Here is a 27,683-nt window from a genome sequence, read left to right on the forward strand (position 1 = left end):
CAGAAGAGAATTTCAGCTGAAGAATTTAATTCAGCTCCGCCTTCTCCTTCTTCCTTATGGATTTCTAAGCTGCCCCGCTTACATTACATTATATATTAAAGGTGGGCTCTGACTTAAACCACAGCCCCAAGCTTATGGAAAGTTCAGATGCACGTGCCAACTTCTTGGCATGGGTTCATTTCTAATTCCTTTTAAAAGATATGTATCAAGCCTTTGTCATCTACGTGGTTAAACTAGATATCTAACCATGTGTGCACCCAGCTCTGCATTTCATTAGCCTGCTAGTGATCAAGTTAATTAAACTCCATACTTTTATCTCCCCTTTAAATGACGAGGCCTCATATTTGAGGCCTGATTTTTGAAACTCTGTGTCCCCCCTTTAATCAGAAGAGTTACATAGCTGGTAATATCACCCTTGGAGCTATAGGAGAAACAGGAGGAATTGGGGCAGCTGTCCCCAGCCCTGCACTTTTGGAGCCCTATGATGACCACTTCAACAGTCCTAAGGATGGGGGGAACCAGTGGATTAAGGGGACCTGGCGCAGGGGTTGCTCTCCCACACTCACCACACGGGCTGTGGCAGCTGGAGTGGCCTGGCATCCTGCTCCGCCCCACTGTGCCACCCCCCTGGCATGTTGTGCTTGGCGACTCTGTGGAGAAGCAGGGCGCAGTGGGCTGGGAAAGGCATCATAGAGGGACAAAGCAGACTGCTTGGTTGCTCTGGCTCCCCACCACCCGTGTGGTGAGGAGGGATATTTCTGCTACTGCTGCAGCAGGCTCCTGTAATCTCCTGGGGCACATCCCTCAGGGGGAGGGGGCAAGGAGGTGGAGCAGGAGTACAGCAGAGGCAGGGCTTAAGGAAGGAGCAGAATGTGGGTAGAGTGGGGCTTGCAGCATGGGGGTTACCCTGGGCCTCAAGCCTGGGATGGGAGTAGGAGGGTTTCCCCAGGCCCCGTGCCCTCTTGGGATGGCCCTGCTCACCTTTATGGAATGTTATTCTATAAACATCATTCAGGCCTTTAGACATGTTTGTGGCTCCACAATGAATCCATTTGTGCAGTTATACACTTTATGAAATGCCTAGAATTACATTTGACATCCCACCTCTCTGAACTATTTTAATACTTCTGAGCTTCACATTTCAGAGCAGACTGTTGTAACTTCATGTCACCAGTATGAAAGTGTCCAAACTGCACAGAGATCATCTGCGCTCATTTGAGTTGCAGCACATTGCAGCAGAGAGAAAGGGTCAGTTCCTGGGACAGAGAAAGTTCTTCTCAATATTTTTGAAGCTACAGCTGTGCTGCGGGGGAGATCTCAGGCGATGGGATTGACAGAGCCTCTTGTAGTGTATTGTCTTTGCTCCTCACAAGAAGTGAATTCTTCCAAGCATCCTTCTAGGACTGATTCTTGTTCTCTTGCTGTTTGCAACTTGTGTTAACTCCCCAAAATGTCAGCCCTTGTTAATTTTGTTTTGATTTGTTCAGGACTGAACACAGCTATAAGCCACAGCATCCTACCCAAAAGGGGATGTTCCAGCTCTGGGTTTGATTCTGGCCCATCTCTAATTGGTATTTTCCTTTTAAAAAAAATATTTGTTTAGAAAAAGAAGGAAGACACCCCACTGGATCCTGGCCCGTGCTACATGCCTTTTGTGCTTCTTAGGCAGTGGTTAAAGGGTCATACAGCTGCCCTATGGGGACAAATAAGGATTCCCCTCAGGACTTCTAGCAGCATGAGAGCACTGGAAGGGACATGGCCAGAGTGTACGCTTCTTTAGCAATGCCTACGGGTGTCATAGTTCATTTAAGACCATTACAGCCCAGAATAACATGGAGCAACCTTCCTTCCCAGGTGCTCCCAGTGGTTGGAAAGGTGGCAGAAAGTCACATACCCCCATGCTGCTGATACTTAGGCATATCTGGGGATTTAACCGAGAAACTCTCAAAGCAATATCCTCTGTCCCTAATGCAGGCATCTCTTTCAAACAAATTAGGTCATTCTTCTATGCAATTAATATTGCTACATTTTGGGGAATCTACCTACACACAGAATTCTGGCGAATGTTGTGCAGTTGTTATGAAACTGTGGTACCAACAAAGCCCAGGTGCTGCCCCAAATTGTGGTTTCTAGGTGCCCTTAGGAGTGCAGCTCGTCTTTGTAGTGCTCCCTTCTGAGAGCTGAGACCTAGCAACCCAGTTGCACAGCCCTGAATTTGCCATTGACTATTTCCTCATCCCCCAGCAGAGAAGCTCGGTCAAACTGGTTTCCATGGGCTTCACCCAAACCATTGGCCCACGTTTCTTTCACCTGAACATTGCACCTCATTGAAGAGGAAGAGGAAGATCCTCTCATGTGCGGATCAGGAAGTGTCTCCCATTCCGTTAAAGTTTCTCAAAGCTGGTTTAATTCAATTGTCAATAGATAGTATTGGATTGGGAAGACACACAGCCTGGGCCCCTGCCCGCACGGCTCTGTCCAGCAGTCTTACCTTGTGCCCTCAGCGGAAATTTTCTCCCAAAGAACGCAAGCAGGATACTGGCCTTCCTTCTCCCGTTGGCAGAAGAAGGGAGGCCTGTGATATTTACCTCAGCAGCCAGAATGTATCTGTTCAGCTGTGCAGGAATCCATGACTTCCACGATCTTGGAGCTGTTGGCAGCAGAAACACTTCGCACCTCCCCCTTCCTCCAGGTGACGGGGGCACCCCACAGCTCCTGGCCCCTGGAGCTGCAGCAGCAGGAGCACCCAACAGCCCCCACAGCCCCCACAGCTCCCAACCATGGGCTGGAGAAAACTCTGAGAGCCCCTGGAGCACCTAGGCCCTGAGCAACCACCTCGCGGCAGGTAGTTTGGGGACCTGCAGATCCCCATTGTGTCACATATTTGTAGTGAAAATCATTGACAGGTCACTCTTCCATGAGTTTTCCTTTACTGCCCATGGCCCGTTTGTGACTTTTACTAAAAATATCAGTGACAAAATCTTAGTGTTAATAATGAATCCTCCGCTAGATGGTGTTGGCAGCAGCCCCCTGAGCAGTGGGTCTCACAGTTAACACCTCATTGAGATGCACAGGGCGAGTTCACTCTTCTCTGAGCTTCATTTTATGCATTCTCCAAACTCAGACATCTCTCTATTGATCACACATAGAACAGATTTTCAGGTTTATTTGATTTCAGGTAGGTTAAAAACTTACTGTTTACAGGGGAAGGGAGTGAAAGAATCTTAAATCATAATGAAGCACTTTAAAGACTAACAAGATGGTTTATTAGATGATGAGCTTTCGTGGGCCAGACCCACTCTCCCCACCTCTAATATCATCAATTCACAGACACTTACCTTCCTTCCTCCCCCCCCCCCCCGCATCCCCCTCCTGTTCTGAAATGTGATTTGTCCTTTTCATATGTGTTCATTTTTTTTAATTGTATCCTTTGGTATATATGGTTGTGACTATTTTCTTCCACTATTTGATCTGAGGAAGTGGGTCTGGCCCACGAAAGCTCATCATCTAATAAACCATCTTGTTAGTCTTTAAAGTGCTACATTGTCCTGCATTTTGCTTCAACTACCCCAGACTAACACGGCTACATTTCTATCACTATTTTAAATCATAATGTAATCATATGACCCCAGAAGGCAGAGATCCTGGTTTGGATTAATGTTGTTTATGACTTAATCGGCCCTGTTCAATGGGTTTAATTGAAAAGAGAGGTTTAAGTGCAGACTATTTCATGTTCACCAAGAAATTCCATGGCTTCTTATTCTAAATTCTCCATTCACACATGCATGGCTTGCTTCACCATTGAAGTACTCACAAGAAACATATGGTTAAACAGAGCACTAGGAATTAGAAGATATGCTTGCTAAGACTGTGTACACAACCCTAATAATATTTACAGCATACATTTAGCATGTTCATATATAGCACTGGACAGAGAAACCACACTGTGGAACCTTTAAGCTATCGAATGTGTCACAGGAACACACACAAAAAATTGTTTTTAAATGCATCTGCAGCATCTTTTGTGGCTCAGAAATGATCAATCTGTTCAAAATATTCTTCTATTGTATTTAGTGCTATTTTTATAAAGTACTGTTCAGTTCTGATTCATGGAACACAAAATGATAGGATGTATATCCCTCTCCCTTCCTACACTCTTTGTTCTCCAAACCCCAAGTACAGTCTGATTATACAGCTAATCATAAGATAAAACTGCTTTTAATTTAGTCCTAGAAAACAGATTGCTGGATGGGGACCACTGACTGGGAGTCGGGTTTAGCCTGCATTAAAAGAAGTGGGTCTACCAGCTGCCCAGTCAGCTTGACAGTCCCCTCTGGTACCACTGCAAGCAATCAGAAAGTTAAATACATGCATGGCTGCCTTTGTTTTTACAGCCACGCTAAAAAACAGAGGAGGCCTCATCTGCAAAAACAGCCAGCTGATCAAATTCTAGAATGACAGTAATTTGGGAATGTTATTAACTGAGCAAACACACTGAGATCTCTTCACCTGCTAACAGGGGTTGTCCCCTGTAAAAATAAGTAATTAAGTCACAGCAACATGAAAAATGAATAGAGTCGTGAGAGAATTTTATATATAAAAACCAAAACCTCTGTCAAATTTACCCTGCTCAAGAGAGTTTATTAAAAATTAATGGTGACTTAGCAGTGCCCTGGTGAGAATTCAGCCTCCTCACTCCGCTTCTTCTCAGGGTTCAGTGGCTCAGCAAAGCACAGGGCTTTTTGTTGCTGTTACTAATTCTTCCTTCTCAGCCTACGAATGGGTCAACTGTCGAGAGCTTTTGACCTAAAGGTTGTATACTCGGACAGAAGCTGGGATACCGACTTGGGAATTTCTCTGCAGCACCTGTGCAGCTCTCACCTTGCATTTAAAATGAAACACATTAACTGAATTGAAAGCGGATGATCACTTCAGTGTTTGTTGCTTTATCAGGGCATTTGGCCATGGCACAAGTTACATTAGACTAGACATGGTTGAGTTAATGTGCTTATTGCATAGGCACAACATTTGTGTGTCAAAGAAATCACCTCACTCAAACCAGAATAGTAGTGACATTACAGTTATCATCCCTGTCTGGACCGGAACATTCTACAGAACAGTGGAGAATGTTCCCGTCTATATAGAGAGGACAGCTGTAGTATTGTTTGCACGCATACCACACTCTGACCCCATGGTAGAGAATAAATACCCACATAGGCAGATTTACCTTTCATATTTGTTTGGGTTAATTAGGACAGACTCTTTTGTGCTGTCTTGACTGGATAGTGTATTTTTACTTTAACTTTGAATGCCTTTAACCTCACTCACTTTGAGGTATGCTAGGGCCTTTGCAAAGAAGCAATATTAAACTACACACCTATACTGTAGTTTGGGGTGTGTGTGTGTATTAATAGCATGACTTTGGTGGCTCCACTTCTAACTACCTTGAGTAACATGATCTGTTTTTATTTCCTGTTTTAATTCAGAAGTTACTAAGTAATATTACATGAAATGAAGTTCTTGTGTGCACACTTGAATGTTTTTTAAGCTTTGGGATGTCATGGTAGGGTTTAGTTGTGGCAAAAGAGGCTTTGCCTGACAAACTTGTTTGTTGCAACACAATTTCTGTGCAATCGAGCTGGCAGTCAAAACATGTTCACAGTGGTTTTTCAGGAGAAGATGTGATGGGGAAACAGCCACCCTTTTTCTTCCCTTGTAAATACCAGTTTTCTGGCGGGGGTACTCTTTTGGGTCATGTCACAGTATGATCAAAACACTAGAGCACGTGAGTTGAATCATTATCTCTGGGCACGTATGTACATCTTTTTCTTTAGAGAGCAGTTTAAGAAGGCCACAGTCAGACTGAGAATAAAACACATAAGGAACTTGGCCAGATGTGAGTATGAAGAGTGTACTCCAGCAGAGAAAGGGTACTCTGGGTTACTCCAGCCTCCCTACGGCTGCATTATTAAGTTGCTCTGTTTGGACTTCAGATGTTGGTTCATTTCATTCTGCTTTACTGGAGGGTTTGAAACAGAACGCACAGATTACTCAAAAATCTGTACCTGTGCCCCTTGAAATATGTAAAACTTCTGTAAAAATATAAATAAAAGTAATGTTTACACTTAACACCGACAAACAAGGGAAAGGACAGGCTAGGGGCTGCAAGGTTGCCTGAAGAGCAGTGCTCTAAAATGAGGGAAATTGGTGGCCATTATGGAAGGGATATAAATGGATGAAAAAACTAGCAAGTTTTTCATTAGGGAAATCACCACGTTTTTCCATACTGGACCTTCTAAAGGTGCTAGTTAAGTGCACTTTCAATTATTTTCGTGGTACTCAGAGTCCAGATGAAATCCTGAGCCCCTGGAGTTTCAGCATGGCTCCAGAGGAGTCCGAATTTCTCCCTACATAATTCAGGATAGGTGGAAACTCTAAACTGGGACTCTTTGTTCCGGCAACATCCGTGGTCCAGCATGGATGTTTCAGGATTAGAGTGTCCTGGTGGAGGGCCAGCAGCAGGGAGCCCTCTGGGATGGGCAGAGCAGTGGGGTTGGGAACCCTGGCATGAGACTGCCCAGTGGGTTCGGTAGGGCAGCAGGCCCAGCAAGGGGGGAGCTGGCTGGGAGGATGGCAGGTCAGGCCAGGGCTGGGGAAGGGGAAGTTGCAGGAGGTCCAGAAATGACCTCCCCTGCTCTGGGAAAATCCCTCATTTGGTACCAGCCAGATCCCAAGTGTGCCAAACCAGGGAGGTCTAACCTGTACTCACATTCATGTCCCTATCAAAGAGGGACTTAGACCAGACTATTTTGCTCAGATTAAACATCAGAAAAGATGGCAAGAGGGCCTCTTGGAATGAAAGTGAATCCTTAGCTCCAAAATGGCAGCAGCACCACAGAACAGATACGATGACCAATCTTCAAGGAATCTCCAAAAATGTGCTGGTAAATTGTACAGATTAGCCTGTTTTTGTGCAAACGTGCCAACTAGGCACTTGCAAAAATATGTGCTTACATACTGATAGAAAGCCCCTGGGAAATGTGGGTTTAACATCAAGAAATTACACACACTGTTTTCTAATCATGTATATCATATACATAGGACTCAAAATGATAGCACCATTCTGTTCCTCATCCCGTATATGCTGAAAGTCTGAAGTTTTGAGGCATTTATGAACGTTAACCATAGCTTGGGAATGTCACCAGTTTGCTGGAAACCAACATCAATCTAATTTAAAACAACCAAACACAATTATAACTATTCAAAATAACTTGTTAGGCCCTCCTCAACTTATTTATTTGATTTCAACAGGCCTAAAGGTGGGAGTTAGACAGCAAGATTTGACCCAGCTTTATTTAAACAGTTGCGTATTATGAGAGTCAAACTACCAAATCCATCTGTTGTTTAGACTGGCGCTAAAAGAATACTGTACAATATTACAAAAAGATCTAGAAACACAAGGACTTTGAGATGCAAATTTTCATTTCCAAAAGAAAACTGTCTCTAAAATATTCTAAATTCAGTTAAGAAGCACACTTTAAGTCAACAGCCTGACATCTTCATTACGGTATGCTGTTCAATAATATCATTCCATAGCAATTAAAATGAGTCATAATAAGAAGTGTCCTTTATTTCTCTAGCTGTCATTGGCAATAGCCTTTTACAGCCAACCTCAACTTACTGGTGGTATTAATTACTAAAAATGTCAAATATTTTTGTCAAGATGGATAATACAGTAATATACATAAAGACTTCAGATGATCATTTTCTTTCCCCACAGTGAGAGTAAAACTGAACTATACTAAATTGCTTTGTCATCTTGCATTTATTTTACTTCTTTCATTTTAGTAAAGATCATATTCATTGTTGCTTTTGCCTCCACTATTTCTTTTCCATTATTTTCTATCAGTCAAATTCAACACTTACGTGCTACAGTAAAATCAAGCACTAGCTTAATTCTTCCTAGGAAATCGTAGCAAAAATCCATAAATATTTGATTAGGACTATAACAAATTGCCTTAACACTGGAGGGGGAAAAAAAAATCAGTGGAACATGATGGGGACGCATCTGGTAAACGGGTCATGTATAGATAGCGACCATCTGGGATTTGAACTTTCTTCCTGACCCATAGCCGGACAGTGTCTGTTGTTATAGTTGTTTAATTAGAAAGATCTATGTTTGGAAGAGGAGGAAACATGTGCAAATGTGTGCCAAAAAACAAGATACTCTAGCTTGAGACCTGCATTATCCGCCATATGCTTTTCTTCTTTTTTTGAGTGCTAAATAAGCAACTTGCAATATTTATATTAATTTGGAGCTATAGCTTGATTAAATTTAGCTTCTTTCACTCTTTAACAGCAAATGTTGTATGAGACATGGGTTCGGAAAATCCTCATCTCTACCAAATTCCCCTGACACTGAAACTCATTCAATAGAAGAGCAATGACTTTATTAAATGTTTGTGTATTTTAATGTGAAGAGAAAAATTCGACATAATTTGTTACTCTGTTAGGAAAAATGTCATTACAGTTGAGATCCAGGAACCACTAGTCAATGTCACATAAAATTGGCATGTCATTTCATCAGAGAACAATGACTTTCCGCTGATGAACAGGCTTTACCTTTAAAAATGTTACATTTGAATTTAATAAAAAATATTCAGACAAAGTATCCATATGGACTATAGATTTTCTGTAGATTAATATTTTTAAAAGCCCACAGGGGAATGGTAACACAGTAAACAAGTTTGTTGACACATGAGCTGAGAAGACTTAAAATTACTATAGGCAGAAGATAAAGTTCAAGGTATCCAAAGGTTGTGGGTTTTTTTAGCAACCCTAAATGCACTTTTTCTGCTTTTATATTATTTACTTCTCTTTAAAAAAAAATCACAAGCCAGCAACAATGAATAGATTACCTGACTGACATCCAGAGCTCCCATGTGTTTTGAAGCTTTGTGGAAGTTGTGATCCCATTAGCTGAATTTGGACAACTTAACAGAACACTTCCTTACCCCTTTCCATCTCCCAGAAGATTTTGACACACTGAAATCCATCTTTTGTGCTTTTGGGGACATGAAAAATTAGGAGCTGCTATGGAAATGAGTTAGATTGATGTCCTACGTCTTTTTTGTTTATCATCACCCTCTCATCTATCTTGGATATGTACAGTTCATTTGCACCCTGAGGACAAAAAGGCATGTATTTTTCAATGCCCAAATGGAGGTTTAGGTGAACAATTCTGCTTATTAATAACATCATGATCAATTGAATAGTAATGGTAAAGGCCCCAGACTGACACAACCAGATGTTAATGGAAGAAAAAATTGCCCAGCATGATGATGTTTTGAACCGGTACTGAGAGATGTCAAGCCACCTTCTAATAGAAACATGTAATTTCAACCTTTTTCATCTTTTTACTATGTACAAAAGAGGTCTCAGAATTTCTCTCTCCTTCTTGTTCACATTATGAAATTCATACTTTACTTAACTGTTTATTTGTAATATTCTATGGACAGTTGGAGAACTACAAGAGTTAAGACATCACAGATATCAAGCCAGTAGAACCCCACTGTACTTACATTGGTACATTCAGCAACAGCTGAATTCAAATTTCTGGGGAAACGGGAGTGAAGCTCTTTACTTAAAGTGTATTGAAGGCTTTTCTCAGGGCTGAGCAAACAGAAGAACAAAGACTTGGTATTCCTTAATTTCTTAATATTATAAACCCACCAAACAGTAATTTTTCAATCCTGGATATATAGCTAGACACTAAATAATTACTTCCCTTACAGATGACCCAAAGAGGGGGGAAATATTGGGTTTACATTAGTAATATTTTTTACTGTGTGCAGTAAAGGAACATTCCATCCATTTAAAATCCAAACTTTAAACAAAGCAGAACAAAGCCAGATACTAAAACCTCCAAGATTTCTCGCAAAACTAAGGAAGCAAGAATTTATAGCATGGCTAAACTCCTGCTAAAGATGAAGGGTAGGTGCAGAAATGACCATTCTTAGTTTCTGGGGATTTTTGTTTTAAAATTGATTAAATTGTGGACATTTAGGGGCTTTCAATTGACTGTCTCTCCTTTGTTCAGGTAGATCCATGTATTATCAGGAGTGGTGGAGCTAACGAGAGCTGTCATAATGGCCCCACCCCTGCTCCTGATGTCCTTTCTTAACAATGCCAATGCTTTTAGTAACAATTTTTTGTGGGTTTGTCAGTACGTGTATATGCTTTGGACTTTGCAGTTACAATCAAATCTGACCATGGGTCATTTTTACTTTGAAGCAGGTTGCAGAGTTGTGCAACATGGTATGTCTAGATTTTATGGTTTTGCTGGCAAAGTGCGGCCTAGCAAGGTTTCTATAAAAGGTGTTTTTTTCACAGGATTGGAGTAGCTGGTAGGCTTTGGCAGCATGGGGTTTAGACTCCCTTCAGCAGCATTGTGTCTCCTTATCCCTATAGAGATTAAGACTTTGTCCTTCCCTGTAAGTTTGGCACCAGCTCAATTTCAGTGCAGAGATGGGATGGATGCATGAGCAGATCTGATCTCTAGTGTGCAGCTCAGTCGACTGGCCTTTGAATAATGCAGGTCCTAGTAAGTACTCAGGTTAAGCCTATGGGCTAAAATATAGGAGGATCTGGTTTCAGGGACTGAAAGGAGAAGAAGGTTATTGAAAAAAAGAAGAAATATCCTGCTGTAAGATTTTTTTTAAAATACTGAAATTACTTAGTGAAAAATCCTATAGGTCTTCTCAATGACCCTCTGCCATTTATGGAAGGTTTACACTACAGCCTAGGTCAATATCATGTCACTCAACGGTGTGAAAAAGCCACCCCCGGAGTGACATAAGTTTCACTGAGGTGGAGCAATTATTCTGACAGGAGATTGCTTGTCAGTTGTACCAAAATGCCGGATTTTTAAAAAATGAAAGCATGTACTTTCCACAGAGTCAACAAAAAATCACTTAACCAGAGGCCATTCAAAAAAACCTCAAGCTGGCCCATTTCTTAGGGGTAATAACTCATACTTCTCTGATATGAAGCTGATTGGTAATGAGGTTCAAACAATGGGATTTGACAATAGCGCTATCTTGGCCTGTCCAAGCAAAACGTGGGGTTAGTGGTAAAATGGGCCTGCATGCATTTTGTGCGGGTCACTGTTCCAGACTTACCTGAAAACATTGGCTCTTTCAATATAAGATGGATGACTAATATTAAAGGCCAAAGATGGGGATCTAGGGCTAGTGGAAGACAGAGTTTACCGGTATCCACAGTTAGCAAACTAAGTCATTTATATTTAGCATCCTCTGTACTGGAATAATACACTATCCATATGCCTAACAACATATCCTGAAGACACCATCTGTCAGAGCTAGGCCAAGGGTTAAAGCTGGTCAAAACACAGGACATTTGAGGAGAAGGGGAATTTTCTTCTGTTGAAGTTAAAAACAAACAGCCACCTCCCACATTATGACAGACTTTTCTCACCCTTCTCTAGTGCAAATGCCTTCAAGAGTTCTGTCCAAGCAACTGGCAATAGGAATTCGCAGCTGATCTTAACTGCAGTGATGGAGCCTGGAAGGAGAGGGAGTTTCTCAAGTAACTGCTCCTCACATCATTTTCTAACAGATATTACCAGCCCTCTGGCAGTCTAGGCAGAGCACTGAGCATAGGCCTATGGTGGCACACTCCATTACAAACAACAGGCATAAATCTTCACACTCTTTTACAAACCATTGATTTCCTCTGAAACAGTGCATCTAAATGCACGATTACCAAACAGAGGGTTGTAGCATTTGGTGAAAATTAGGGAAGCAAATGAGTGACCTAGCTGTGGCTGTTTCTAATCCATGAAAATGCAGGCTGCCCCACAATGTGACACAACAAACAGAACACACCACCAAGATACGCATCAGAATTATTAAAACAAGCTGCATGTAAATAATGGGTTTCAGGAAAGCTGAATATCACTGCTTCATGTCAGGGTAGCAATTCTTCTCATATAATTTACAAACATGTTATTGCTCCCAATGCAATCAAGCCCCATTAGATCATCAAAGTGGCCCCCAAATGATATGAAAGAATACTTTTCATTACCATGATGTAACAATAATAAGAACTTATTAAAGGCAAAACACCATGTCTGCTGCTAAGATTTCTCTAAAAGAAATGTGTGCCTAAATCGAGACCATATTTAATTTTAATTGATCAGTTTCTGGCATTCATATTTACAGATGTCAGTACACCATCATGGAAATGTTTCATACAAGCAAGTCTAATAAAGCAAATAGTATTCGCTATTTCAAATTCTGCACAGAATTATTTAACTAAGCAAACTTGTAGTTGTAAAGTAACTAAATAAATGTCTAGCTTTTGCTTTTAAACTGCGTTTGTGGAATATAAACAGCCCCAGAACCGCTACTCATTTAATAAACCAGTAAAATAAATCTCATCCTTTACTTTTTTCCTTTAAGCTGCCTAGTGGTAAAGAACTACATTTCAAACATTTCAGTTATTCTTTAATTCTCAAACACCTGTTTATAGCAAGAGAAAATAAATTCATTCCTAACTGAAAACTGAGATCAAGACTCTACTTACTACACAAATTCTTGTTGCTTTATTATAGATACAAGGGAAAATGATTGGTAAGTAGATATCATATGCATACCCCTCCCAAAAGCTCCTTATATGCATCTTTCATTATGGTATGCAAAAACTCAGACATCAAAAACAAGAGATTAAACAGAGAAGCAAAAATCTCTATTAAAAAACTAAGATGATGAATAAAAAAACCTTTTCCAGATATTAGCTGATGTATTGAAAAAGGTACAAATTTAAACATTGCAAACTTATAAAGAGAACATTTTATTGCTTACCTCCTATTTAATAAAGTAGGTCCTGTCATTACAATGTACATCTATTCTATACCAATAAAACTACCAATAACTATTACATAGATCTGTACTCACCAATTACATAAAAGCAATCCAAATTCCTCCAGGAGAATGTGAAAGACAGCTATGGAAGCGCACACTCCCCACACTCACCTAGTTTATTCTTTAGTCACTCCGAAAATAATCCCATTTAAACAAAAAAAGTTTTAAATGTAAATGTCTCTACTGGCATTTAGTGCTGGGAAGGGATCCTACACAATGCACTGAAATGCTGATTCAAATTACAAGATTAGTAAAAGGAACATTTATCTTCAGGATTTCCTAAAACATGTTAAAAATAAGAAGTCCAGGAACTAAATGATTGTGCAATTTAATATTAATAGCAAAGGCAGAGAGTTACAAGGACATGCCAATATTACTCCGAAAGGATAATTTTAGGTGACTTGAAGAGCAGTGAAGCAAATCAACAAACAGCAAAGACAATGTGTTAAACACTAAACATCCCAGTACTGCCACATGCAGGTGTCCCAATCCTATCTCAGGAAAAAAGGAAATAAAATCTTTTTAATGTATGCATCAGTTGCATGAGCGCATAAAACCATTAAGTACCTGAAATATAATTTAATTCCCCTATCCCAAAGTAAGCAGTTTTACCAGGCTAGTATACTGTGTCTCTGCATCAACAAGCTCTTCTGAAAGGCTCTGTGTAAATAAATAATAAAACAGTTCCTGTTAACTTCTCCAGGCAGCTTGGATCAGCTTTCTGATGTCTAGGGTTTCATTGCATAACATTAGTGTTCTGTTCCATGAAAAGACAACATTTCAGCATAATTTAGGCTAGGACCTTGGGCTGTCTACCCACAAACTTGTATCAAATAATAAAATGTGTCTATTAAAATCAGAGCAATTATTTTGGTGGAAGTGTGCAAATATTCTTTACTGAGAATAAAAGTAGTTAACGTTGATTGAGCTAAGCTCTGTGTTTATTTCCATACACATGGCACTCACCCCTGATCTGCAAATCTTTAGCCTTGAACAGACTGTTAATTGTGTACAAATATGCCAAGGGTAATGCTGTTGCAACATGGATTAAAGACCAGTGAGTATTATCCAATTTATTTGACTTGCTCCCCTTCCTATGCATGGAGCTTTGGATTCCAACGAGAAATGAAGTCTATCAAGGTGGAACTGTGCAATGATCATTAGCACCACCACTCTAATCAGAAGATCTTGAAGTGCTTTACAAATATTAAGGAATCCTCAGTATGTGTGTTAATTATATCCATCCCACACAGGGGTAAAACAGGGCACAAAGAGGTAAGTAACTTTTACAAGGTGTTAATGGTTTTGCTGAAGTTAGAGGTCAAAACAGTAGCCAGCTGTGCCAGTTGCTATCTCCTGCTTTAACCACTATGGGTGCCTACACAGCAGGGCTAAAGCTGAATTAAGCTACGCAACTTCAGCTACGTCAATTGCATAGCTTAAATTGAAAGAGCTTAACTCAGCTTTTGGCACTGTCTACACAGCAGGAAGTCGAAGGAAGAACACTCTTCCTTCGACTTCCCTTACTCCTTGTGAAATGAGGGTTACCCTGAGTTGGAGCAAGAAGTCCTCCATCTCAACATTATTTCAAAATAAAAGCTTGTCGTGTAGATGCGCACTATGTTATTTCGGAATAATGTTAATTATTCTGAAATCACACTGCTGTGTAGACGTACCCAAAATGCTTCTACAAATCTGTGGCCAGCCAGATTATTATTTCCATAGTAAAGCTCACCAGAGGTGCCCACAGTTTATTTTTCCACAAGTGAAGGTAGAATTCGGGTCAGCCTGCTCTCAAAACACCTGGGTCCCTAATGGAGTGGAAGAAATTAAGAGCTAAGAGTAGTTAAAGCAGAAGAGCCAATATGATGATTCATACTGAAACAAGTCTACAGTAGAGGGTGCTGCTGTTTGCAAAGATCAGTCACTACATTAAAATTTCTTCTCTAGACCCCTATATATAGAGACATTATCAAAAACCAGTACATTTTATCCAATTACATTAGCATTCTGAATCATACTTAATACAGGGGTTGTATCCACCGACATGCCTAATATATAACAGAATTCTAAAGACAAAAACTTGCTTTATGCTTACCTCACGGTATAATTTATTTGTTATACACCCTCAATGACTTTTTAAAGATTGCATACGTGTTGTGTAGCTATTGGCATTGTCAGGCTAATCAGGTTTTCCAGCTCAAAGGATGGTTTGTGCTAAGATAATTATGGCTTCACTACACTGAAAGAAGAATACTTTTAGAAGAGCTATGTGCTGAGCATGAAGTTACAAAGATGAGAGGGTTCAGAGCTCTGAATGGCTCAACCATCTTTGCTTTCAGAATCCGACACTAATTTAAAAACATCATCAAAGGTACAAGTTCGTGAAAAAACGGACTAGTACAAATACAGTAATATAGATTCTAGAAGTCTGGTAACCTACATGAAATACTTGTTTGATCTAGTGATATTGTACATCCTAATACATTTACATTTCCAGGAATACCTACTGGTGTTTAGCCTAAAGCCAGGAGATAACTAGTGGCAAACCTTTAATATAATATCGGGCAATCTTAATTATAGGCATTGCTATTCGTGCTACCGACAATAATAGCACTTTGAAGATGGAAAGTGCTGCATATATATAACATGAACTAGGTCACAACCACTATAGAATAGTGATAGAAATGTAGCCGTGTTCAACAACCACTATAGATACTGTTATATCTATTGTCAAATGGAAATTAAGGCACACAAATTAAGATTCTGATCAGGTAACCTATACACACTGACTGCATGCAAAAGTTAAATATGAGTCACAAGATTACGCTTTGTGTAAATTGTGCAGAGCCAGAGAGAGAACCGGTGTCAGAGTCTAAATTATAACTCATGAGTTCTTGGCTTTCGGTCCCATGCTTCAACTAGGTCTCCACCTTTGATCTAATATTACGTTTTGACAAAGTCTGTGTATTTTTCTTCACCATGAAGCTTTCTATTTTCCATTATTTTTATTATTGTATTGTTTTGCTGCCTTGGAGCAGTGCAGCAGCCACTGGGACCTTCAGTCACACCCGACCACGTATTCAGATGATTATTTAAAGGCATCAGAGCACCTTTGGCGAAAGAGGTGTGAAGACAAAGTGAAGAATGAATGGCGCATGTTTAAATGTGTATGTCATATCAGAAGCTACCCAGAACCATTCACTGAAACAGAACTGGAACAGACACTAGTAGTGGGGGGGCTGACATTGCTGGCCCCTGGGCAAAGTGGGGGCGTAGGGGCTCTACCTTAAACTAGGACATGGTGAAGTTAGCGGACTACTGTCGGATTTGGCACCTCCTGTCGAACATCATGAAAACAGTCTCCAGTTTGTTCCATCTGCATCATGCTAGCGCAACCTGAGAAGTGAATGTTTATCTGAGGCCAGGTCTACACTAGACCTGGAAGGTCAGACTAAGGTATGCAACTCCAGCTATGTTAAATACATAGCTGGAGTTTGCTTACCTTAAGCTGAGCTTGGTGCTGTGTTCACCGAGGGAGGCGGATGGAAGCAAAAGCTGTCATCAGCTTCTCACGACTGCAGAGTACCAGTGCTGATCCAAGCCACCCTCAGCATTCAATTTAGCAGGTCTTAACCAGATTCACGAAGAATGCAAGAAGACTGATCTCTAGTGTGGCAAGTGGCGACGTGGCCTGAATGGTCAGACGGTCAAGCATGAAGTAGAACCGGTCTATCTAGGGTTGACCTTAGACCATGCCCACCTAAGGAAGACAGCAGCTAAAGTTAAGGGGTGCGACAATCTTTTTAGAAAACTGGCAGGTTCATCATGGAGTGCTCATGCTCCAAACCTGTGGACTTCAGCTCTTACCACCTCGTATTTGCTGACAGAGTAGCATGCACCAGTATGTACATCATCCCTGGCACTCTGCATCCGACTCCTGTTGGCTCCCAGTTCTGAGCAATATTTCTCCTCCTCATATCAGGCGAGAGGTTGCCACTGGCAAATTACTGGAGAAAGTAAAGGTCAACTCAAGCTTGCCGCCGCACAATCTCCATTTTAAAATACCAGTCACATGCTTGCCATCACATTGCCCATTAAGGTCTCATCCAACATGGCCAGATGTTAGGGCAGAGACTCTCTGGCAAGAGGAATGGATATCTGTTACAATTTACAACCAGTCCCTTGCTGCTGATCTCATAATCTGCCTGCCTGGTTTTGACCTTCTCCATTGCCAATGGCCCCTGTTGAAAAGGTTCTAGACTGGGCAACGTTTCTGTGAAGCCAACCAATACCACTTGGGCCTTCGTGATAGCCCTTTGTGTCACAGATGCGGTGCAGTGAAGATGACACATATTATCAATGAATGCCTTCTGACTAGGTTCAGCAGTGGTTCAGAAGAACTGCATCACACCCTGACGATGCCGTGGCTTGGCTAGAGGACTATGCACACACCAAATAATATTTGTTTAGGGTAGTCCCACCATGAAATGTGCTCAGCATTTTCTACTTTATTGTGAGTTGTGGAGACTCAGCACCCCTAGGAACAGGCTCACACTTTATTCAGTTGTAAGGACAAAGACCTCACACTCCCAGTCCTCCTCCCTTCTATTCTAGCCCTACTCTTGTGGATAGACTTACTGCAATCCACATGCATCTTGGGCGTATCTAAGCCCAAGAGAAAAATATTAAGTAACTATTGCTGAGAAGCGTTCTTTTGTGATGAAATGAAAAAAAAAGTCAAACTGTTCTTGTGTCACTACTTTGACAAAGGTATCTGGAACAACTGAAAATAAAGTAAGATGACTGAAATCAGGATGGAAAGATGGAAAATGTGGGTCTGGGTGGTTGAGGATGTACCATGACAACTCACCGACTGAAAGAACACATTTTTACTTTTTCCAGATGTGTGGAACATCGAAAACAAACTATTGACTACTTTGCTCCATTACTTGTAACTGGAACTTTAAGATGCAATCTGAAAACTATGTGTTATTTTACTATAAACCCTTCATTTGATTCTCTGTGGCTTGTGGATTTGCTGACTCAAATAGTTCCAGTCTGCTCCTCTAACCACTAACCCCATCCTTCTGAGTAAGCTAGCATATGGCACATTATTAAGAGCTCTAGCAATTTAATAGGTAAATGATTTTAACCCAGTCCTGATACAGTACATGTCACTATTTTCATACCTGTCTGATTGTGTGAAAATACAGTGGTCATAACAACTGGGAGCATAATAAAAAGGTTAACTGGATACTAATTAGATATTTGCTTATATTATGCAGCCAAACTGTGTAAAGGTTCTTAAAAGGTAACACTAAGTTAAATGAATAGTGCTGTGTTCTGCATTAGCCACAAAGGCCACTTTTATGTTTCTTAAGGCAAGTGTATACAATGGAGCCCTCTTACAGCAGGGTTTTTTTTCCATCTCTGCAAGTGGAGATTCGCTAGAAGAGGAAAAGATTCTTTATTTAGTAAAAGATTCCTTCCTGTTCCACCCAAGAGTGGCAAGAGGTGCGTCCTCCGCCCTCTCCACAAGGCACTCTGGAAGTCAACATGTTCACTGGGGAGTGGGAAATATCTGTAGCAGGACCAGCCCTTTCTCACTCTTTGATGGAAGCTGCTGCAGTAAGACAGGCAGAGAAATCCTTCTTTGCTCCTCAGTCAGTAGCAGGGTGCAGCAGTTCCCAAAGTACTGGGTCACATCCCGCCTTCTTGCAAATTATTCTGAAGGGAGCGGAGGGAACATCAAGGTCACATACCACCCATAGTACATGTGCCGCAGTTTGGGAACCCATGGGCAGTGGCAACAGACCAGAGGAGAGGCAATTTAGAATCTTTTTGGGCTGAAGCATTTGAAACCTACTTAACAGATAACTATTGGTGCGTCCTGTCGGAATTTCTTCAATAGAACCAGATTTTAATGGCCTGAAACTTCACAATGAAAATTCCTCTCATGGACTTGCCATGTACTTCCTGTCATGGCCTTTTGCTGGGGAGCAGTCACACTTGGAGACCTCGGCATTCCTTGTGCATAGAGGTGGGCCCCACGCTGGCATGGTCACATCTGGCAGGATGGGAGCATTGGGGCTGGGCTGACCCAGGGTATCTAGATCATCACTGACACAGGACCCATAGCCAGGAACCCCTCTAGAAGGGATGTGGAGGAACAGCAACAACCTCCCTCTCTGTTGCCTGAAGTGCCAACTGCAGATGGACAGACCTATACATTTAGTCTGAATTTTTCCCCTTCTGCTGTCCCTTGTGTGGGGCAATCAAATGCAACCCGGAAAGGACAACAAGGATAGGCCTACACTACAATTTAATATCCCTGGCTGGTCTGCACCAGCTGCCTTGGTCTCAGGCTACACGGCATCCGACTGGGACTGGAGCCCAAGCTCTCAGAACCTCCCACCTCACAGGATCGTAGAGCCCAGCAGTCTATATTGCATTTGAACAGCCCTGAGAGCTAGCATCAGGGGGTGGGAGCCAGCCACAGGAGTCTACCTGCTATGTAGACATAGCCTAAGAGGGTTCTGCCGTAGCTGAAAGGTGAGGAGGAGTTAGGCAGCTGAGCATATTTTGAGGTACTGCTATACTGCTGGGTTTATTATTGCTTTGTATGAAGTACTGTGCAAAGAGTCCAGAAAGGACTGAGCCCCAGTAAGCTCAGTGGAGGTGTGTATAACCACACAAAGGTGCTGATTCTGTAATGCTTGTGCATGTGCTCAACTTTGCTACCATTGATTTCAGTGGGACTTCTTGTGGTAGGAAAGTTACACACGTGCATTAGCGCTTACAGGCTAGGGGCGGTAGGCAGACATGATCTCTGTCCTGACATACTCACACTCTGATTAAGGAAGTTCCAACAAGGACCCAATCTAGCCTTCACTGAAGCCAATGGGAGTCTTTCCATTGACTTGAATGAGCGCTGGGCAGGACCCCAAATTATTGTGTAGAACACCAGTATTTATTTTTATGATTTCTCACTTAGGGCTTGCCTACCCACAAACACTGTACTGCTTTACTTATCCCCGTGTACTTAATATGGCTTAAGCTCCTTAACATGGTCACAGTTGTAGATGCTTATGCCAGTATAATGTAATCCTGTAGCAGAAGAGGAATACGGTATATGTTACAATACACATTTATATTGGTATAAGTGCATCTGGTCTAGGAGCTGAACAAATTTAGCTCTCTCAGTTAAAAACAAAAGCAAAACACACCAATCAAACAAAGCCTCACATTCTAACCGAAACAGTGAAATCGGTCCAAACATGGTGTGTAGATACCTGGCAGTGTAGCAAGAAAGCTAGGGCTTTCTCCCAATTGTAGATACTCAGGACACTACTAGACACACCCTTATTCCATCATGATACACTGCTGCAAGCGAATCCTGCTGTGCTGGGACATAACACGATTCAACCTGGGGTTAAACTGAGATGGGACCTCACATTTTCCAAATCTGAGCCTACCACATTTCCTGCAACAGCTGTCCTCTGAACAGAAGGAGGAAAAAAAAGAGAGAGAGAGAAAGAGAAGGAGAGACTGCTCCTTGGTGGGGATAAATAAGAGAAAAACAGGATGGTACCTGTCAGCTTTCTAAAGAGAGGGTGTGAGAGCTGATTTCTGAAAGAGAATATTCTTTTTTTCTTTGGGCTCTCTGATAATCACAGGCAGCACCTCCAACGAAAAGAGGTTCTAGTTAACTATTAAAACAGCCAGAAACCTCATAAATAATGCTCACAGAGCTACGCAAAGAACTTTGCTTTGCACGGCACTAGTTGTGCCAATGTAAACTGATGTACATAGAAGCATTTCCAAAAGTAATTAACTTGATATTCAGCCTACATATTCTACATAAACAACACTAAATGTCCTGAAGCAAGAAATAAAAGTGGCTATTTACTGATAAGCATGACTTGAAGGCTGTATTTTAAATAGTGTTATCACTACACTCAAAATGCCACAGAGATCAATTAAGCCCTTCTGATTATTTTTCATAGTTTCTGCATTATTATTTATAATAATTTCTGCATTATTAAGAGCATAAACTGGTATTTTTCTTATGAATTTTGCATAGGACTTTTCTTGAGCATGCCTAATGTTATTGGGTCAGGGCGAATGTTTGTGCCATGAAGAGTGCAGTTCTTGTACGTAAGCACAAGCCGGATTCATTTCAGACAGCTACTATCCCACTGCCTTCAATCCTCACCTCAGAGAATCTTTAAGAATGATTTTGTTTCCTTTGAATCCTCTATTAAGATGGTCTTTGCTAATCCACTCCAATTTCTGTAACTGTTGTGGATCAGGGGACCAGGGTCCCCAAGGCAAAGAGGTTGCAGAGACCTCTTTCAATTGTTGTGAAAATTCATGTAGTAATCTAGGCTCTAGACTGTTTCTATGGCTCTGTGAATAATTACAATGTGAAACGTAGTAATTATTTAGATTATGCGATTCCTTGCGGGAGGTTGGCACCACAAAACACACCATTCAAAACATACAACCCTGCTGCATAAAGAAATTGTAGCATAGAAGGAGTAAAGTGACTCACTGTATTTAAATATATATATATTCTTTGTCACTGCGAGAACACACAGCCACTGAGCTTCTCACTTTAATGGTTTAATTCCCAGCATAAAAGTTGCTGGAAATCAACAGCAACTGAGTTTGGCCAGGACCACGCAGAATGCCAAGTATGAGCCGCTCAAAGAACATGAGCAGTGATGCACAGCACCCACAGCCTGTTACTGGACTAAAACAAGCTGCCTTTTCACATAACACAGACAGGTAAGACAGCTCGGCGCACGACAGCGCTGCCTATTTACAACTCCAGCTTCTCATTCTGGAGTCTTAACTTGTCCCTTTTCTGAAGCAAACACTGTTTGTGGCATGCAAAGGGCACATGCAGGAATCGGGATAAAAGAGAGCAAAATAAAAATAGAAAACTGGCAAATATGTATGCACCCAAGATTTTCTTTCATTTTCCAACATTCAACAACATTGAGAATGGGCAGCTACATGGGGAGATTCCCAAGATACAAAAAGCAGGGCAAAGCCACTTTTCCTTCCAGATCTGTTACTGTAATGCTGTACTATACGTTCAAAGGTTTTTGGGAGGAGGTGGGAGGACCAAAGAGAGGAATCAACCCTAAATGATAATATCCTATAGCGCAGAGATAACGAGATTGCAGTCCTATTTTATCCTATCGGAAGAGATCCGTTTGTAAACACATGCAACTTTAAGAGCCCAAGCATGGACTGAAGTTTTAAAGAAGTTTTACTGTACCTGATTGTCCGGACAGAAATGCAGTACTTCCACATCAGATTCCACATCGCACTGCCATCTCCCTTCATGACGTGCTTTGAAGTGTTTGTGAAATCAGAGAGATTCCAAGGAACAAATAAGTTCAGCAGGCATAAGACAAAGTTAGTCCAAGGTTCATGCAGCAGCCAGGCAGTGAATCATCATCTCTAAATGATTCCTCAGACCTCCACTCACTTAAACAAACTAACTTGCAGAGCGAAGCCAGCTTTCTCATCTGAGGTCTCAAGTTACTGCCTGCATGATTTACAAGAATTGTTGTTTATATCACTCACAAACCAGAGAACATTATTAAAGGCTGTTTGGAAAGGAACAGGCCATTGTCCCCAATGGTCAAGTAAGGGAAAACCTATGTAGCACTCTAGGGAAAAAATTGCCTAGTTCTTCCACTCTAAAAAGTAGTTTGACTGCAAAGCCCTAGAATACAATTTAATAAACCTTCAAGTGCTTACCAAATACACCCTAAATCATACCGTTGAGACTGCATAAACGCCCAACTGTCTGCAAAATATCATACTTGTCTGTCAAAATTTTTAGTGCCAAAAGAAGTAATGAGTCATTTTCCAAAACTGTCCATGAACACACACAGCAAACATGAACTTTCAGTGGAGACTGTGTCAACTATGAGACTTCGCTTGTAAGTTACAATTTCAAAATGGAGATTGGCAGTGATTGAATAAAAAGGGGGAAAAGCCACCCTTTGTGCACATGGGATTCACTTATTGCTCTATGAACTCTTGAACTGGAAAAGGCCAATTAAATTTATTTTGCGTGGCTACAGACACCCCTTCCAAAGCTACAACCACAGAAGGTTAACCTACAATTCCTGAGATAGCAACAAAATTAACCATTTCCACTGTTATCTTTTTAATAGCAAGTGCACGGGTTTTGCTCACAGTATTCTAAGGATACAGTATGGTTCAGTCGACAGACTACTGGACTATGATTCAGGAGATAGGGTTTCTATTTCTGACTCTGCTGTATGCCTCCTGAGCAGCCTTGGGTAAGTTACTTCATCGCTCTATGCCTCAGTTTTCCCATCTGTAAAATGGGGATAAAGCCTCTATCCTTTGTAAAGCATTTTGTACTTTACTGACAAAAATGCTAGGTATTATTTTTAACATTTATATAGCACTTTATACAGACTTCGATTAAACCTAGATATATCTCTGTAAAAATCACACTATATGTAAGTATTATCTTACTTTCACTAGTGGGAAAATCCTGGCAGCTCTTTGTTTTTATTTTCCTAAGACTATCCAACGTGGGAATTAGGGCTCAAAAGTTCCTGTCTCTTAGCCTCATGATTAGTCTGATCAGATCACATTGTCCCTCCATTTAGAGGTCAAGAATAAAATGCTTTGGATCCTTCTGGATGAAAGACATTAAACAAACATTTGTATTATAATAAAAGAGAGAAAGAACTAAGTTCAGGATGTTTTTTCTTGGAACAAACATGCTTTTATGCTCCAATCCTAGTTTTTGTTTCTTGCTGCATAAAGCACTATAGCTACCCAGTCAATGCACAAAACAGGTCTAATATCTTGAATTCTATCTTGTTTCACTGTCCCTTGACAGTTATTCTGGGACCAAATTAGTGATTTCTCCCCCCCCCCAAAAAAAAACCCTAAAATGAATTCTAGGCATGTAACACATTTTAAACCAGCAGCTTTAAGGGTGTGTCTAGACTACCTAGTTTTGTCGACAAAAGTGGACTTTTGTCGACAAAACTATACTAGCCGCTGAGTTCTGTCGACATAACGTCGACAGAACTCAGCAGTTTTGTCGACGCTGGTAAACCTCATTTTACGAGGCATAACGTCTTTGTCGACAGAACTCTGTCGACAGAAGGTGTTATTGCCTGTAACATTGCGTCCAGACTACGGAGTTCTGTCGACAAAGAAGCTTGCTTTGTCGACAGAACTCAATGTGTCTGGATGCTCTTTGTCGACAGAAGTTTTGTCGACAGTATCTATTGACAAAACTTCCGTCGACAAAACGCGGTAGTCTAGACGTACCCTAAGAGAGAATGGATTTATTTACTACAGAAAACTCTTGGAGACCTGCTAGTACCATAACCACTTCAAATAATCGTTCTGCATTGGAAGGACACTCTGCGACTTCATATAGACAATGGGGTCCAGCCCACTGGCTTAATTTACAAAGTGAACATGTCATGCCTGCAAAATGGAATTGCGTGTTTGGATTTGGAATAACTCATCGGACATAAATGTATGATATACATCAGCATTCCTCAAGCTGGGGTCCAAGGACCCCTGGGAGTCTCCGAGGGGATCCATGGGAGTCTGCTGCTCCCCCCATGAACAACTGCTCCCTCTCCCTCCCAGCAGCTCCTGCATGCTAAAAGTCCAGTGTCTGAGCTCCTGGAAGCAGCTTGAAAGTGCCTTCTGCCCCGGGGATAGCCACAGGGAGTCTGCATGTGCTGCCTCTGCCCCTGCCCCAAGTGCTGTGACTCCACAGCTCCCACTGGCTGGGAATTGTGTGCAGGGCCAGAATGCAGAGGCTTTCTGCCCCCTCACCCCAACCCTGTGCTCCCCAGGCAAATGCTGTATCTCCTATGCCACTACAGAACACCACCCCACCTCCCTACCTTCAGCGGGTCCCTTATCGTGCTTTCCTAATGCAGAAGCCAGATTCATCGCTGGGCAGCCTGTGTTGGCTGTCCCACTGCTCCAAGGGTGGGCGGGACTTGAACCCACTACCCTGAGCTCCCCAGGGACTGCTGCCAGAGGGATGTGCCAGTCACTGTGTGGAGCTGTCTGAGGTAAGTGACACTCTTCCGAAGCCCACACTCCACACCCCAACCCCCTGCCCAGCCCAGAGCCCTCACCCAAACTCCCTCCTAGGCTGTGTCCAGACTCCATGCCTCCTTCGACGGAGGCATGTAGATTAGCCACATCGGAAGAGGGAAATGAAGCCGCGATTAAAATAATCGCGGCTTCATTTAAATTTAAATGGCTGCCCCGATCTGCCGATCAGCTGTTTGTCAGCAGATCGGGAGAGTCTGGACGCGATGCCCCGACAAAGAAGCCTTTCTTCATCGACACAGGTAAACCTGGTTTCACGAGGCTTACCTGTGTCGATGAAGAAAGGCTTCTTTGTCGGGGCATCGCGTCCAGACTCTCCCGATCTGCCGACAAACAGCTGATCGGCAGATCGGGGCAGCCATTTAAATTTAAATGAAGCCGCGATTATTTTAATCGCGGCTTCATTTCCCTCTTCCGATGTGGCTAATCTACATGCCTCCGTCGAAGGAGGCATGGAGTCTGGACACAGCCCTAGAGCCCCCACCCTCTTCGGCATGCCAACTCCTTGCCCCAGACTGGTGAAAGTGAGTGAGAGTGAGGAAAAAGTGAGTGATGGAGGGAAGGGGATGAAGAAAGTACTGGGACAGGGAAAGGGCTCCAGGGAAGGGGGCAGGGAAAGGGCTAATTAGGAGGGGATTTGGGAGTCCCTGAAAAATTTTAAATCAACATGGAGGTCCTTGGGTTGCTGAAGTTTGAGAACCACTGGCATACAGTATACAAGAAAGATACCCATGCCTTGTTCTTGTATTCTCTTCAGGCTATTGTACAGCTGGGGAGAATTCTTAGCTCTCCGTGTCCCTTGGTATCTCTGTACGCATCTACTTGTTCTGTTTATCTATAATTTACATGCTCAGAAGACACAAAATTAGGCTACATTTTCTTGGATTTAAATGGCAATTTGTAATATCCTTACATAAGCTGACCTGGTTACATCAATGGGGAATCTATGAAAGTAGAGAAGGAAGAAGATCTAGACGCTGCAGTGATAAGTGCATTAGAAATACTATCCACAAACCCAGATTTAGAAAGACACCAGACAGAGATCCATCACGAGAAAAGAGGCTTTTTTCCATTTAGTTGTTTTAAATGTTGCCAGTTTTTGATTGTGCAGATAATTCTGTTCCAGCTGATGTCATATGAGAACAAAGCATAACGTATCACTACATCATCTCACATAAACAGATACATCTTAGATATTAACTCCTGTCTTTGCTGCACTTTGTGAGTTTGGCGTATCCCACAGAAGGGAAAGGCTATAGTTCCCTGGAGTGGGCTCTGTTACCAGCTATGTCACTAACTGACAGTCACTAATTGACTCAGGCAGATGAAGTAAATGGCTCAGGTACATGCATTTTGCACTGAGCAGAATTCTCATTGTCCTCAGTCTGCTAATGCCCTAATTTGGGACACAGGTTTGTGACAAAGACATCAAATGAAGGAGACATACACGGAGGAAAGTTAGAATGTGGTGGATTTGTTCCTCTGGGTTAATAACTCTTGCTATGGTTCCATTATTTATTTTTTTCTGATGTAAATAATTTTCTACAAGAGATTTGAGAGGCCACCAATTGTGTGTGGAATGTAGGTAACTTCAGGAGGATGTGGGGGATGTCCCTCTGAATGAGGGACATTTGAGAGAGATCCTTAAAACCTGCTGGCATCTGCTGGGCAAGCCTTCCCTGAGGGGAACGTTCAACCATTGCCCCAAGCGAATGTAAATCAATCAGTGAGCTGCACACCGGTCTCTGTACCTACCACATTCTCTTATTGTGAACGGGCAATTAACACAACCTGAGGCTGATCGTCAATGATACCTGCCCCTTTCCCCCCCAATAATTCGCAAAAGTACTTGGCCTAGCAAATTTAACAAACCAACCAGCGGGCCAAATTTGGTGATGAATCCTGGTTATCTGGCAATGGAGGCCTATGACCCAGACTCGAAGAAGACCATGTGTTCACTTTGTTTTGTAGTTTGCTCCTTGGTAAATTGTACCCTTAATAAAGGGTCAAGAGACAGAAATGACAGCAAAGAGACCACGTGCTCACTACAGAAAGAAAGAAGCTTTTTAAGAAGTTGCAGTCAAATAAAGTGTGAGGAGGGAGGAAGGGGAACTTTCAGAAGGGGAACTTTCCAGAACAAAGGCAGAGAGGATCATGTTTGGGGAAGCAATGCATGCCTGAGCAGAGGAGTATGTAGGGCTGGGTTCTTTGCTCTCTCCCTCTCCACCTTGAGCCAGCAACATCCATCCACAGGATCAGACAGAACTAGATTTCTACGACTGGCTGTGTGCTCTGTGCTAGACACCTTGCTTCTTTTAGGCTGGATGGAATTTTTCCTGCGCTGTCACACTGACCAGGTAGGGTGGGTTTCCCCACAGCTGGTCCGAGACAGGGATAGTGGTTAGATCGATAATGCTGCAACTCAGTAGGTAACATGTATAAATATGTATAAATGATCGAGGAAATTATGAAGACCTACCTGCATGGTACCATTTATTGCTGGTTGTTCCCACATCAGTTAAGTGAATAAAGGTTGTGGCCTAACTAAACCACCTCCCTTATGTCTAATCTTTGGGTACGTCT

At 41.9% G+C, this 27,683-nt stretch overlaps 1 protein-coding gene across 9 annotated transcripts in view; it reads right to left on the minus strand.

The window, feature by feature from the left end:
* IQSEC1 (IQ motif and Sec7 domain ArfGEF 1) overlaps positions 1-27,683 on the minus strand; it is a 611,669-nt gene that overhangs the window by 185,528 nt on the left and 398,458 nt on the right. Inside the window, exon 1 of one of the 9 annotated variants that reach the window (XM_075939729.1) lies at positions 22,237-22,664. The exons of the other annotated variants lie outside the window; for them this stretch is intronic. Coding sequence (XP_075795844.1) covers positions 22,237-22,304 — 68 coding nt within the window. The 5' untranslated portion in view covers positions 22,305-22,664. Of the gene's footprint in view, positions 1-22,236; positions 22,665-27,683 lie in introns of those variants that run through there. 9 annotated transcript variants of the gene reach the window in all.

Source organism: Pelodiscus sinensis, chromosome 11, assembly GCF_049634645.1.
Source record: "Pelodiscus sinensis isolate JC-2024 chromosome 11, ASM4963464v1, whole genome shotgun sequence".
NCBI classification, from domain to species: Eukaryota; Metazoa; Chordata; order Testudines; family Trionychidae; genus Pelodiscus; species Pelodiscus sinensis.